Here is a 14,085-nt window from a genome sequence, read left to right on the forward strand (position 1 = left end):
GAATACTGGGTGTGGGCTAAGATGACGCAATTGTTAGGTTTAGCTTTTCCAGGTAAAGGGCAGCATTTTCTACAGAAGAATGAGTCACTTCATCACATCAGACCAGCCTGTGTGCACCACTCTTTATCTTACACACACACTTTCACTCACTCAGTCACACACACACACACACACACACACACACACACACACACACACACTCAAACACACACACACACACACACACTCAAACACACACACACACACACTCAAACACACATACACACACACACACTCAAACACACATACACACACACACACACTCAAACACACATACACACACACTCACTAAAACACACACACACATACACACACACACTCACTCAAACACACACACACACATACACACACAGTCAAACACACACACACACACACTTCCACTCACTCATTCACACACATGATAGAGAGAGGATGATTTCTAAAATGCAGGATAAAGTACATTCACACACACACACACACATATATGCACAAACATGGATTTCCACTGACCTCTAGTGGAGATTAAGTGAAGTGTGTGTGTGTGTGTGTGTGTGTGTGTGTGTGTGTGTGTGTGTGTGTGTGTGTGTGTGTGTGTGTGTGTGTGTGTGTGAATGGCCATACCCAGATTCCTCCTTCCAGTTCTCCTTGTCTTTGCTTTGGTGTGTTTTAAGAACCCTCTCCAACTCCTACATACAGAAATAGAAAAAGACAGATGGACAGACAGACAGACAGAGAGAGAGGAGTCAGAGATAAAGAGAGATATAGAGTGTGGGAGAGATAAAGCATGAGAGACAGAGAGATACAGAGTGAGAGAGAGACATATGGAATGAGAGACAAAGATAAAGAGTGAGATAGACATTGAGTGAGGGACAAAGATACAAAGTGAGAGAGACGTGGAGTGAGAGACAAAGATACAGAGTGAGAGACAGAGATACAGAGTGAGAGACAGAGATACAGAGTGAGAGATATAGATACATAGAGAAAGACATTGAGTAAGAGAAAGCGATACAGAGTGAGAGATATAGATACATAGAGAAAGACATTGAGTGAGAGACAGAGATACAGAGTGAGAGACAGAGATACAGAGAGATACAGAGATACAGAGAGATACAGAGTGAGAGATATAGATACAGAGTGAGAGATATAGATACATAGAGAAAGACATTGAGTGAGAGACAGAGATACAGAGTGAGAGACAGAGATACAGAGTGAGAGATATATATACAGAGTGAGAGAGACATGGAGTGAGAGACAAAGATACAGAGTGAGAGACAGATACAGAGAGATACAGAGTGAGAGATATATATACAGAGTGAGAGAGACATGGAGTGAGAGACAAAGATACAGAGTGAGAGACAGATACAGAGAGGTACAGAGTGAGAGATATAGATACAGAGAGATACAGAGTGAGAGATATAGATACAGAGAGATACAGAGTGAGAGATATAGATACAGAGTGAGAGATATAGATACAGAGAGATACAGAGTGAGAGATACAGAGATACAGAGAGATACAGAGTGAGAGATATAGATACAGATTGAGAGATATAGATACATAGAGAAAGACATTGAGTGAGAGACAGAGATACAGAGTGAGAGACAGAGATACAGAGTGAGAGATATATATACAGAGTGAGAGAGACATGGAGTGAGAGACAAAGATACAGAGTGAGAGACAGATACAGAGAGATACAGAGTGAGAGATATATATACAGAGTGAGAGAGACATGGAGTGAGAGACAAAGATACAGAGTGAGAGACAGATACAGAGAGATACAGAGTGAGAGATATAGATACAGAGAGATACAGAGTGAGAGATATAGATACAGAGAGATACAGAGTGAGAGATATAGATACAGAGTGAGAGATATAGATACAGAGAGATACAGAGTGAGAGATATAGATACAGAGTGAGAGATATAGATACAGAGTGAGAGATATAGATACAGAGAGATACAGAGTGAGAGATATAGATACAGAGAGATACAGAGTGAGAGATATAGATACAGAGAGATACAGAGTGAGAGATATAGATACAGAGAGATACAGAGTGAGAGATATAGATACAGAGAGATACAGAGTGAGAGATATAGATACAGAGTGAGAGATATAGATACAGAGAGATACAGAGTGAGAGATATAGATACAGAGAGATACAGAGTGAGAGATATAGATACAGAGAGATACAGAGTGAGAGATATAGATACAGAGTGAGAGATATAGATACAGAGAGATACAGAGTGAGAGATATAGATACAGAGAGATACAGAGTGAGAGATATAGATACAGAGTAAGCGAGACATGGAGTGAGAGAAATACAGAGCAAGAGATATAGATACAGAGTTACACAGTGAGAGAGATACAGAGTGAGAGAGAGAAACAGTGAATTATAGATACAGAGAGAGATACAAAGTGAGAGAGAGAAACAGAGTGAGAGACAGATAGAGAGATAGAGAGAGATACAGAGAGAGATACATAGTGAGACAAATAGAGAGCAGAGGAATAGAAACAGATAGTGAGAGACAGTGAGAGACAGAGAGAGAGAGAGAGAGAGAGAGAGAGAGAGAGAGAGAGAGAGAGAGAGAGAGAGAGAGAGAGAGTTAGTAAAACAGTAATGTCATTACGAAGGGGTGAACATGCAGCGCTGCATCTTTATCACAGAATGTGTGTAACCTTTATGCAGGACACGTAGGGCGTGTTCTGCTGCAGATCTCCTTCACACAGCACTGCCTCTTCATCTGGGTTAGGGTCAATGAAGTCATACGGGTCCTGATCTGCACACACATATTTACATTTTTCATTGCCTTAAATGCCAAATAAGAAACACAACATGAAATGACACCACAATTAAGGGCTTTAGTGGGGTGGGAGGTATACAAGTACACAAGGGGGGGTACCCTGTACGTGACCTCATTATATTGATTTTATTCTATCATGGATAACATCACAAATCCAAAAACAAATGAATACTTCTCATTATTTTTCTTTCCTTCTTTTTCTTCTATAAATGTCACATTTATATTGTCCAGATACTGGACTTGAGATCACAGTGGCTGCGCTGGTTTCAACTGCAAGTGTTGCAAAAACGGAGTAGATAGCCTCTTTCCAACTTTAAGAGGTGTTGCATCCATTCACCCTTAGATTACACCGGGGATCGGCAGCCCACATTTCAACAAAAATCAATCCACCTTGGGAGTCACAGCACTTTATGTCCATTTTACTGAAGAAAAGTTTTACCATCTTGGCAGTAAATATGTCTCAGTATGTGCTACTTTACCAGCATAGGCTAAAAAACACAGACTTACTTAGTGCTTTAAGCTTTAGCTCAGCTATACCCGCTTTTCTCACATCTCCAGCAGGAAACGTTTCCTCAAAAGTAGAACAGTTTCTTGAAAAATTTCTCTCAGCATTCAAATTTACACGAGACTGAAATCGCTTCTCATTCACCAGCTTCTTGTTCAAGTTTTCTCATTCCACCTTAAATTGTGCAAGAATGTAACAGCTGCACCATTTAAGGTGGAACAGGATAATTCGAATATGAAGCTCGTGAATGAGAATCTGACTTCATCTTTGCAACTTTTTAGTCTTTGACAGTTTCTTGTTGCAGATTAAACGTATTGTAAGGGGGAGCGAGGAGGCGGACGCACACGCTGAGATAAGCGAGATTTATTATGGGCAAATCCAGGGTCGTGGTCATAACAGTCCAGGTTCATATAGCCGATACGGACAGATCGAGGAACAGACATGACAAAAACCAGAATCCACACATTAAACAAGGAACAATACAATCAAACAAAGACCAGTTACAAAGATACAAAGACTGGCAAACACAAGGGGCAAACACAGGGCTTAAATACACGGAACAATGAGGGACAGGTGAAAACAATCAGGGGCGGAGTTACAAAACCAAAACACGAACACATGGACAGGACTGGGAGGGGCCAACCGTGACACGTATAAGCAAACCAGCTATGGTGACCAGCCGTCTGCGCACCAACCTTCAGAGATAAAGGGTGAATCAGCAGTTCTACACTAACTCCAGCGTTTAAGACCATTTATTGTTAACTGTGTTGAACGATCAGCAGAGCTTTATTTTACTGTAAAGAAGGATTATTGTATTTTTACCTAAAAATCTAATTCCGCCGTGGAACCACAACAGGGCGGTAAAATAGCCACATGTTGCCAATCCCTGGATGAACCGCAGAGAAAACCACTGCCATTGTAAAAGGTGAATGATCAAAGAAGAAGCCTGGTTGTGCAACAGTTGGCCAATTCATGTGCCACCCTGCAATGTTTTCTTTCATAGCTACTGTTGTCAGCATTAACATGCTGGCAAAAATCCAATTCACTCTAAGGGTTGCATGATCATTCATTCTTACTGGTCGACTAGTCATTCAACATTCATGTAACCTAAACTAATACTTAATACCGCTGCTTTTGTTTTTAAACATCGCGCCACTTGAACACACATCATCTAGAAGATGAAGAATATTCAAATCCCTTATTTCATCAAGCATGTGTTTGGTTTCAGCGTCACTCCAAAAGTGTTTTGCTGCCATCTCGTGGCAATGCTGCTTGCTTATTACCACATGCGCAGACTGAGAAATCCGAGAGAGTCTACGTGCACTGAGAATTGGAATTACTGAGCGAAAATCCAGCTCACTTTATCGGATTTCTTAATCAGATTTCTAGACCTTACTGTGATCTAAGAAATCAGAGTCTGGTCATGTATACATGACCATTTGAAAAATCAGATAACTACAGAAATCTGATTATAATCGGATTATTAAGTGCATGTAAATACCCTCACTGTGGCCACAGTGCATACTAAAACAGACAACTATCATCATCATCATCATCATCAACCGCTTAATCTAGATAAGGTCACGGTAAGAGGACTAATGAAGCTATATGCAATCTTTATACACTACAGCTCTCAGAATTATGACTGTCCCCTCAGGGCTATCTGGGCTTCTGTGCACTTTAATCAGTCATATACGAAACAAACAACTGTTCACCAAGCTAAAGGCAAGCAGTTGCAATGTCTGCATAACTATAAGCCTTTCAGCACAAGACATAATCATGGGGCTGGAAAACTTTTCATGCTTCTCCGTTTTTCCAAACATTTTTCAAAAGCTTAATTTGAAGCCGTTACTGGCAATTAAATTTCTGAAAAATATCTCCATAGCTGGTATACGCTATACAGCTATGTTTTCTATATGCACACAATGCGCTAAACAGTCTATGACTGGTCATTCTGCACGTTACAGATGTTGCTTTGGGCTCCAATTAAGATTTTCTCCACTCTACAGAGAACGTTGCTGCATTAAACAACTGATGAGGTTAAATCATTGCTATTTATTAAACTTACTTCTAACATTATTATTATTACTTCTAACACAGTTGGATTTCTGCACTTACGTATCACTTAAACACAGAGGTCATCTCACACACACACACACACACACACACACACACACACACTACCTTTACTTGAGTCCAGCTTGCACAGGAGCGAGTGGGCATCAGCTCGTGCTGTCTCAGATACCTGAGAGTGTAGGCTGATAGTGTCATCATCAGATGGCTAGAAAGAGAGAGAGAGAGAGAGAGAGAGAGAGAGAGAGAGAGAGAGAGAGAGAGAGAGAGAGAGAGAGAGAAAGAGAGAGAGAGAGAAGGAGAAAGAGACAGAGAGAGAGAGAGAGAGAGAAAGAGACAGAGAGAGAGAGAGAGAGAGAGAGAGAGAGAAAGAGAGAGAGAGAGAAGGAGAAAGAGAGAGAGAGGAGCAGTTTAAAAACTCCCTTTACATTGAAAAATTTCACATCCATATGCATCCACTACATTAAGAAGATATGTATGTGGAAATGCTTTTGTGTGCATATACACATAGTCATTCTGGTCCCTGCAACATGGAGTATGGCCAAAAGTATGTGGATACCCCTCCTTATTATTGAGTTTAGGTGTTTCAGCCACACTCATTTCCAAAGTGTACAAAATTAAGCACATAGCCACACAATCTCCATAGACAAACACTGGCAGTACACTGAGTCATACCGAAGAACTCTTTAAACATGGCGCTATCGCAGGATGCCACCTTTGTCACAAGTGAGCTGTCCTGCTAGATCTGCCCCTGTCAACTGTAAGTGTATTGTAAAACGGAAGCATCCAAGCCTTAGATCACCAAGCACAATGCAAAGCGTTGAATGCAGTGATGTAAAGTGCTGCCACTGGACTCTAGAGCAGTGGAGACGTGTTCTCTGGAGTGACAAATCACGCTTCTCTGTCTGGCCATCTGATGGACGAGTCTGGGTTTGGCGGTTGCCAGGAGAACGGTACTTGTCTGACTGCACTGTGCCAAGTGTAAAGTTTGGTGGAGGGGGGATAATGGTGTGGGCTTGTTTTTCAGGACTTGGGCTCGGCCCCTTAGTTCCAGTGAAAGGAACTCTTAATGCTTCAGCACCAAGAGATTTTCACGCTCCCAACTTTGCGGGAACAGTTTGGGGACGGCCCCTTCCTGTTCAACCATGACTGTGCACCATTGCACAAAGCAAGGTCCATAAACATATGGATGAGCGAATACCTGTGGCAATATAGTGTATAATGAGATGTAGCTGTCAGATATAGTGTGTCTTTGACTGAATCTCCTAATACAGCATAAAACAAAATTGCAAAAGGAAATACTAACAGCTACTTACATGAAAACTGCAAACACATTTAATATGCAATGAAAGGCTGAGAATCAGTCAGCATTACCTCCATAGCTTTTTTCTATAAAGGCTATAAAACAGATAAATACTTTTTTTTCACAGGCACAAAAGAACGAATTAATGTTGTTGTACATTTATGTTTTTTTAGATTTATTTATTTTAATCTGTTTGTTGTGACAGTAGCCATTACTGCCTCATACACTTAAAACAATACCAGCTGTGAGAACATTTCTCTTATTTTACAGGCTTGTAGTTCAGGATGGAGGAGTTTTTGAGCCATGAATGTGTTTTGTAGGTGGCCGTTTAGCCAAAGGTTTTGAGTTACTTGTTCCTCCACCTGGGGTTCTAGCACACAGAAGGGCTCATTAGACTTCTAAAGGTTTGTGCTGGCAGTGTAATGATGTCCCTCTGGTATGAGGTCATTTGATCCATTCTGTCATCGCAGCTCTTAATGATGTGTTCAGAAGGATAAAAATATGATTTATTGTTACATTACCCTTTATTAGTCCCATACCAGGGAAATTCACCTCCGCATTTAACCCATCTGTGCAGTAGTGAATGCACACACATTAGGGGGCAGTGGGCGGTGGGCAGCCCTATCCACAGCACCCAGGGAGCAGTTGGGAGTCAGGTGGCCAGCAGGATTGCTCCCTAACCTCCAGCCCATAAAGCCCACCAAACGAAGCATTCCAGCATGGTGAGAACAGCCTCAAGCGCAAGTTTTGAAGAAGTTTGGAGAAGGTCTTTTCCTGTTCCCGCTTGACTGTGCACAAAGCAAGCTCCCTAAAGACATGAGTTGATGGGTTTTGTGTGGAGGAACTCCAGCGGCCTTGTCTTCAATCCCTCCATTGGGATAAACTGGAACACTGACTGCAAACCAGGCCTCTTTATCAAACATTGTCATCAGAAATGTTCTGTTGACTGAATGGCTACAAATTCCCACAGACACACTCCAAAATGTGGAAAGCCTTTCCAGAAGATTGTAGGCTGTTACAGCCACAAGGGGCTAATTCCATATTAATGACTTTGGAAAGGTATGTCCGACAAGCTCATATGGGTGTGATGGTGATGTGTCCACATGCTTTTGTCCATTTGCTGTATGTGTGCTGCGTCAAATTAAAATAATTTTTTCATTAACTTTCTTTTTTTTTCGTAAAATTAATAAATATTAGCAAACGAGTACATCCCTTTATGATGGAGTCCTTGAGAACTTGGCCCTAGTCAAGTTAGTCATTATCTTTCTCTGGAAGAGGCCATATTACACATCTACCGTGACATGCTCAAACAGCAAAAATAGTAGTTTATGATTCATATGCCCTTCACTGTGGTTAGTGGATGGATAGCGAAATATCTATAAACAATATCAAAATTACTGCAGATGCCTTAGTTTGCCAATATGTCAGTGAACTCTCTGGACTCGCTGCAGGTTTGTGCATGTCAATTGTGCTGATCTGTATTTGTTTTGACGGCTTTAAATATTGGTAATATTAACTGCTAAGCACTGAGGTATTTAAAATCTCATGTTAATGTACCTATATAGGAATACAGTCAAAGTTTTTTGTTTTTCTTCTAACCACTGATGCACAAAACTCTACTGCACACAGAAGGTGATTAACCGAGTCATACAAATAGTGACATACTCATATAGTATATATTCACTCCACACAGAAAACCATGTACCTCCATTTCTGTTGATTTTCAGTTTCCGACATCATTTCAACACACCAGCTGCCCTTTATGTTGTGTGAAAATTTAATGATGAACGGAGCGATCAAAAAGCTCTAAAATCACTTGGAATAAAATTCCTTTACATTAACTTACATTAAAAAGTAAGAGTGTTTTTGCCTTCTCCTGTAAACTTACTATTTTGGAGACACGTACTTTTCTTTGGACAGTGAAGATATATGTATATAAGTAAATATACATGTACCTAAGTAGATGAATACTAAACTACTGCTCATGTTGGGCAGATATCTAACTGTGGGTGTAATGTGTGTATATATATACACACCTCTGTAGTCGAAAGTCTCTTATCACCGTTGTCGCTGCCAATACCCGAATCAGGTCCGTGGTTCTTACTAGGGTAAAAATCCTCCATACTACACACACACACACACACACACACACACACACACACACACACACAGGTCACATGATGAAAACAGCAGATATGAGGTGATGATAAAATCCTGGACTGAAGTAATAAAACGAGTAATCAATATGTTTTCAGAACAAACTGAACCCATCTCTATGGAGACAGGTCTGGATGCCTTAACTCTATGGAACCAAGCATCTTCCCACCGATCCATTCTGAGAACCTTGTGAACTCATTTAACTCATGATGCCAAGAGTTGCCGCATGTGTAGGTTGTGTGGGGGCTTTGGCATTATTCCACAGATATAACTGGCAAACCTTTAATAAGCAGTATTTACAGTTGAGTCAGGTACACTGAGTTGAGCAATATATCACTGTTGTCTGAAGAACCTCATAACTCCATTTTTGACATTTTTCAGTTTTTGGCATGATGTAAAAATGCCTGTTGTCCTTTATATTTGATGTACATTTCATGACGAATGGATTAAACGAAATGACCCAAAATGACTTGGAAAAAGTCTGGTTCCATTGACTTACATTAAAAGAAAAGTTTTCCTTCTTCTGTAAAGTTGCCATTTTGGAGACACAAGGTTTTCTTCTGAAACGGCGATATACTTAATGTCCGAAGTTTTATGTGAAGATGTGGGCGCACCTACTCACAGTGTATGCTTCTATGATTTTCAAGGTGAAAATTGCTACACTTAGCACCTGTATAACTTTCTGTTTTTGTCAGTTGCTGTGTGGGTGGATGGAAAGGTTGCTGACGCAGGACTGTAATAGCATGTGTGTACCTGTCTGTAAGCTGCTGCGGTAAACAGCGTTTGCCCAACGTGGGGAGGTCCAATGAGTCGGGCTTTTTATCCAGACGACATGCCTGCATGTTTAAATACTTAAAGATATGAATCTTCCCCTTCAGACAAATCTGAAAATGTAAAATAACACAGGTTAGTTCAGACTAATACTGAATTCATTATAAACAACACATACGCAGCAGGAATGACCCCACAGTGATTCAGTTTAATGGCAAGAATTCTTTAGAATTCTTTATTCGTAATGCATAATGAAGTCTTTATTACTTTATTAAACATTAACATAACCCATTATAAAAACAATCTGAATCTGAATCATCAACTTCTTAAGATGCACCCTTATAGGATGGAAGTGAGCAAAAGGGGGTAAAAGGGAACGTTGTGGTATTACTGGTTTGAGAGAGGTCCATCACTCAAAAATATCAGCATCTGACCAATGATAAAGAGCTAAAAGATGGCTAATACACTGCACATCAACATATGAGCTATGGTGTCCAATTGTACACACATTTATCATTAAAAAGTAGAAGATCAAATTATATTTTAGGGCTCGCTCATTCAGAAATCCATCATCAGGATGGGGATCTGACGCAAACATCTTCAATACGGCCACTAGATGGCACCAACCCATATGATTTGAGGTTAAAAAAACAGTAGTGCAAAGTTCAGATCATCTGCTACAGAGTGTTCAAAAGTGGTGTCCACTCCGTCTTCCTAGGGTGAGCTGTGCTTATCCAGGTCCTGAGTACTTAAAGTAATAGTTCTATTTGCCCCTTTGCCCATGTATAGTAAACTATCCAAGACACGTTTGGTGTCTGGAGTTTGATAATGTTGTTAACAAATACAGGAGTTTTAATTTTAATGTCTGAATGTTCGACACACGGCCTCTAGAAACATGAGAATGTGCATGTTCCTAACACAAGAATGGGCAGTTCAGCTAATTAGAGGTTTTGCAGTATGTTGTTTAGTGGTGTGGTCCCCAATATTTTAGTGACCAAAATATCTGCAAAAATCAGTGGAAAACGGCTGTGTAGCCAGTCTGTTTATAATCTGTTAGGACTTTAAAAGTCATGTAATGTATTCAAGCATTAACTTCAGCCACAAAACATGTAGCTGTATGAATTAGTATAAAGGTAAAGAATGTGCATAATTCCAAATGACCCACTGACCCAACCACACCCACCAACCCAACCACACACACACACACACACACACACCTGTGCTGGAGGGGACTGCATGGGGTTGTTGTCGAGAACAATGTGCTGCAGCTGGCTGAGCTTACGGTAAGATGGAGGGATTTCAGTGATTTTATTACAGGAGAAATCCAACCTGATCAATGGTAGATCAGACAACTCTGAGAGAGAGAGAGAGAGAGAGAGAGAGAGAGAGAGAGAGAGAGAGAGATCCATCAATCATTCTCAAAGGAAAAAGTCAAATCTGTGTAATGTATAATTAATGCTCCGTAGTGCAGTAAGAAGCCTAGGGGAAGTAAGGAAAGCTCTAAGGACTGGATTTCCATAAATAGGCTAACCTTTGTCCTGGACTAAAAGCAGTTTCACAAAATCATTTACACCAGGATTATTCTTAATTTGTCTCAGAAAACGACCCCAAGAGTCTTAATCAATTCAATTTAATTACAAATACAGAATCGGTGAAATTACTGAAAGCAAAAACAGAATCACTGGTAGAGGCAGTGTAGATATGTGTGTATATGAATATCCTCTAAAGCAGGTAAGAGGGTACCTGTGCCTGGGGCATATGCCTGTCATGCCTGCAACATCTGACCCAGTCAATTTATTTTTTGTATTTTTAATTTTTATAAATAAAAACAAGTTACAGAACCTAAAGCCTAATAATATTTGCCATAAGAAATGAACATGTTCCTTTACAAACAGTGTAACTGACAGTCTCAACTACACGGCACAAAAGCTTCAGCACTGTCTAGAAATCTGCTCAGTTAGCCCAGTTAAGCTTTAACTGACAGAAGCATAATGTGCAACTTTTTCTCAGCAGTGTTTTCTCTTAAAATGCTGAGCTCAAACATTGTGTCTGAAACCTTCTGCCTAATATCACTATAAACACAACATTCTAGTTCAGAAAACTACGGAGCCTCACTGGTGACATCATCCCGTATAAACAACAATAATGTGCGGCCACGACTTTGTAAGGTGTGGGAATGTTAATTTAGTCGTGGCCAGCAAGTTGTGGGAGTGACCTAATTACCTTGTTTCCACATCTGACCAAGTCATGGCGACGGCATATTAATGTGGGGATCCTAATGCATGGCCACAATTTAATCAGGTGCAGGAATGTAAGAATTAAGTCGTGGCCACGACTTATTAACACGAGGGAATGAGATTATAATGCGTGGTCATGACTTAGTAAGTCATGGGAATGTGATAACAAAGTCATGACCATGACTTAGTAAGGCATGGGAATGTGATAAATAAATATGTCCACACCTTATTAAGACAGGGGAACGACATCCTAATGCATGGTCTCAACTTAGTAAAGCATGGGTATGTGATAATTAAGTTGTGGCCATGAATTAGTAATGTGTAGGAACAAGATCATGCCTTTCTAAGTCATGGCCACGCATTAGGATCTCGGGGGAATGAGATCCTAATGCATGGCCATGACTTAGTGAGGTGTGGGAACGTGATAATTAAGTCATGGCCATGCCTTCTAAACACATGGGAATTAAACCATAATGTGTGGCCATGACTTAGTAAGGCATGGGAATGTGATAATTAAGTCATGGTCATACCTTAGTAAACATGGGGGAACAAGATCCTTATGCATGGCCATGACTTAGTAAGATGTGGGAACGTGATAATTAAGTTGTGGCCATGCCTTATTAACACTTGGGAATGAAACTCTAATGTGTGGCCAAGACTTAGTAAGGCGTGGGCCTTACTACGTCGTTGCCACACACTAGGATCTCGTTCCCATGCTTTACTAAGTCATGGCCACAACTTAACGATCTTGTTCGCACAACTTACTAAGTTGTGGCTACGCATTTTTTTTTTACAGGACGTTACCAGCGTGGCTCTGTAGAAAACACTAACAGTTAACATTTAATAATGCAAGCTTACAAAGAGCTACGCTATACTATTATTAACACACACGAAAAACGAGATCACAGTAAACAAGTTTCAGCACCTCCTCCTTCATAGATATGAAAATCTGATGCGTTAGGTAAAAACGCCCCTGATTTGATTAATAAACACACGTATATCTGCACTAAATGTCTTGTAAAGCCAGTTGATTTTGAATAATAAAATGTTTTCAAACGAATCTGTTTCTCAGTTTTCTTTGTGCTACTGGGCTTTTTAAGTCTGTGTTACAGATGCTACAAAGTGGCCTAAGATAAATCAGGCTCCTAAAATATCACTGATTTAAACAATAACACATGGTGTCACTGATATGAAGATCTGTTCCTGAGAAGCATTAAAAGATATTTGACTGCTAATGGCGCCCCCTTGTGGAGAAGTCTTAGTTTGATAAACATGAGGAGTGAGGAAGCAATCGAGTCAGTCGGTCAGTCACGAGTCAGAACCATGAGGTCTTTTGATCTGCAAACAGCTAAAAAAATTGTTCACTTTAGCCACTTTTATTTTCATTGTTGTACTTATTTTTATTATCATTCATTTTCATTATTGCTGCTTGTTGGATTTTTTATTACTTTTGACTGCTTTTTATTGACTAGCATTTGCTGCCTTTTCTTGTTTTTTTAAACTGTCTACTGCAAAGCACTTTGTGCTGCAACTTACATGCAGGAAATTTCTATATAAATAAGAATTACACACATGTTAATGAACAATATGAAGCCCTTTGTCTGCCCGATGAGGCTGAGGCTGTGCCTACTATAAAAAAATTGTCTAGACTATAAAGAAAGGAGAAAATGCTTACAAGGTCTTATTATTGTATCACTGGGGTTGATATAAGATAAGAACTATAGTAATGTATAATAAGTGTGTGTACATCTATGTGTGGGTGTGTGTGTCAATCTACCGTCAGGTAGGACTTGCAGGCAGTTTCTCCTGATGTTGAGTTCTCGTAAGGCGAGGAGTTTCCCCATCTGAGCAGGAAGCACCTGAATTTCATTACAGCTGATGTCCTACGCACACAGACACAATCATATAAAATAATGACTTCCTCCTGGGAAAATCGCCACAGACAAAAATGTAACACAGCAGGCACATCACACACATACACATGATTACTAACCAATTCCATGAGGTCTTTCGCCTTGCCGATCTCATCCGGAACAGACACCAGTTTGTTGTTGCTGACCACTAGGACCCGGAGAGGAAGGTTGAAGAGAAATTTGGGTAGAACCGACAGCTGATTCCGACTGAAAAATACAAACAAATACACAAAAATCCTAATAAATCAGCATGATTTACTTCACAGTTTACAATTACATATAAAATATACAGCTAATCAGATTTTGCTGA

The 14,085-nt window shown here is 40.1% G+C and overlaps 1 protein-coding gene across 5 annotated transcripts in view; it reads right to left on the reverse strand.

The window, feature by feature from the left end:
• lrch2 (leucine-rich repeats and calponin homology (CH) domain containing 2) overlaps positions 1-14,085 on the reverse strand; it is a 110,331-nt gene that overhangs the window by 54,910 nt on the left and 41,336 nt on the right. For all 5 annotated transcript variants that reach the window (XM_037533239.1, XM_017682334.2, XM_017682333.2 and 2 more), the window contains exons 3-10: positions 13,856-13,982; positions 13,640-13,745; positions 10,843-10,979; positions 9,608-9,738; positions 8,734-8,821; positions 5,506-5,602; positions 2,692-2,792; positions 640-704 (exon numbers count right to left, since the gene is read on the reverse strand). In XM_037533239.1, the coding sequence (XP_037389136.1) occupies positions 640-704; positions 2,692-2,792; positions 5,506-5,602; positions 8,734-8,821; positions 9,608-9,738; positions 10,843-10,979; positions 13,640-13,745; positions 13,856-13,982 (852 nt within the window). The remainder of the gene's footprint in view (positions 1-639; positions 705-2,691; positions 2,793-5,505; positions 5,603-8,733; positions 8,822-9,607; positions 9,739-10,842; positions 10,980-13,639; positions 13,746-13,855; positions 13,983-14,085) is intronic.

The sequence above is a fragment of the Pygocentrus nattereri genome, chromosome 23 (genome assembly GCF_015220715.1).
Source record: "Pygocentrus nattereri isolate fPygNat1 chromosome 23, fPygNat1.pri, whole genome shotgun sequence".
In the NCBI taxonomy this organism is placed as follows: Eukaryota; Metazoa; Chordata; class Actinopteri; order Characiformes; family Serrasalmidae; genus Pygocentrus; species Pygocentrus nattereri.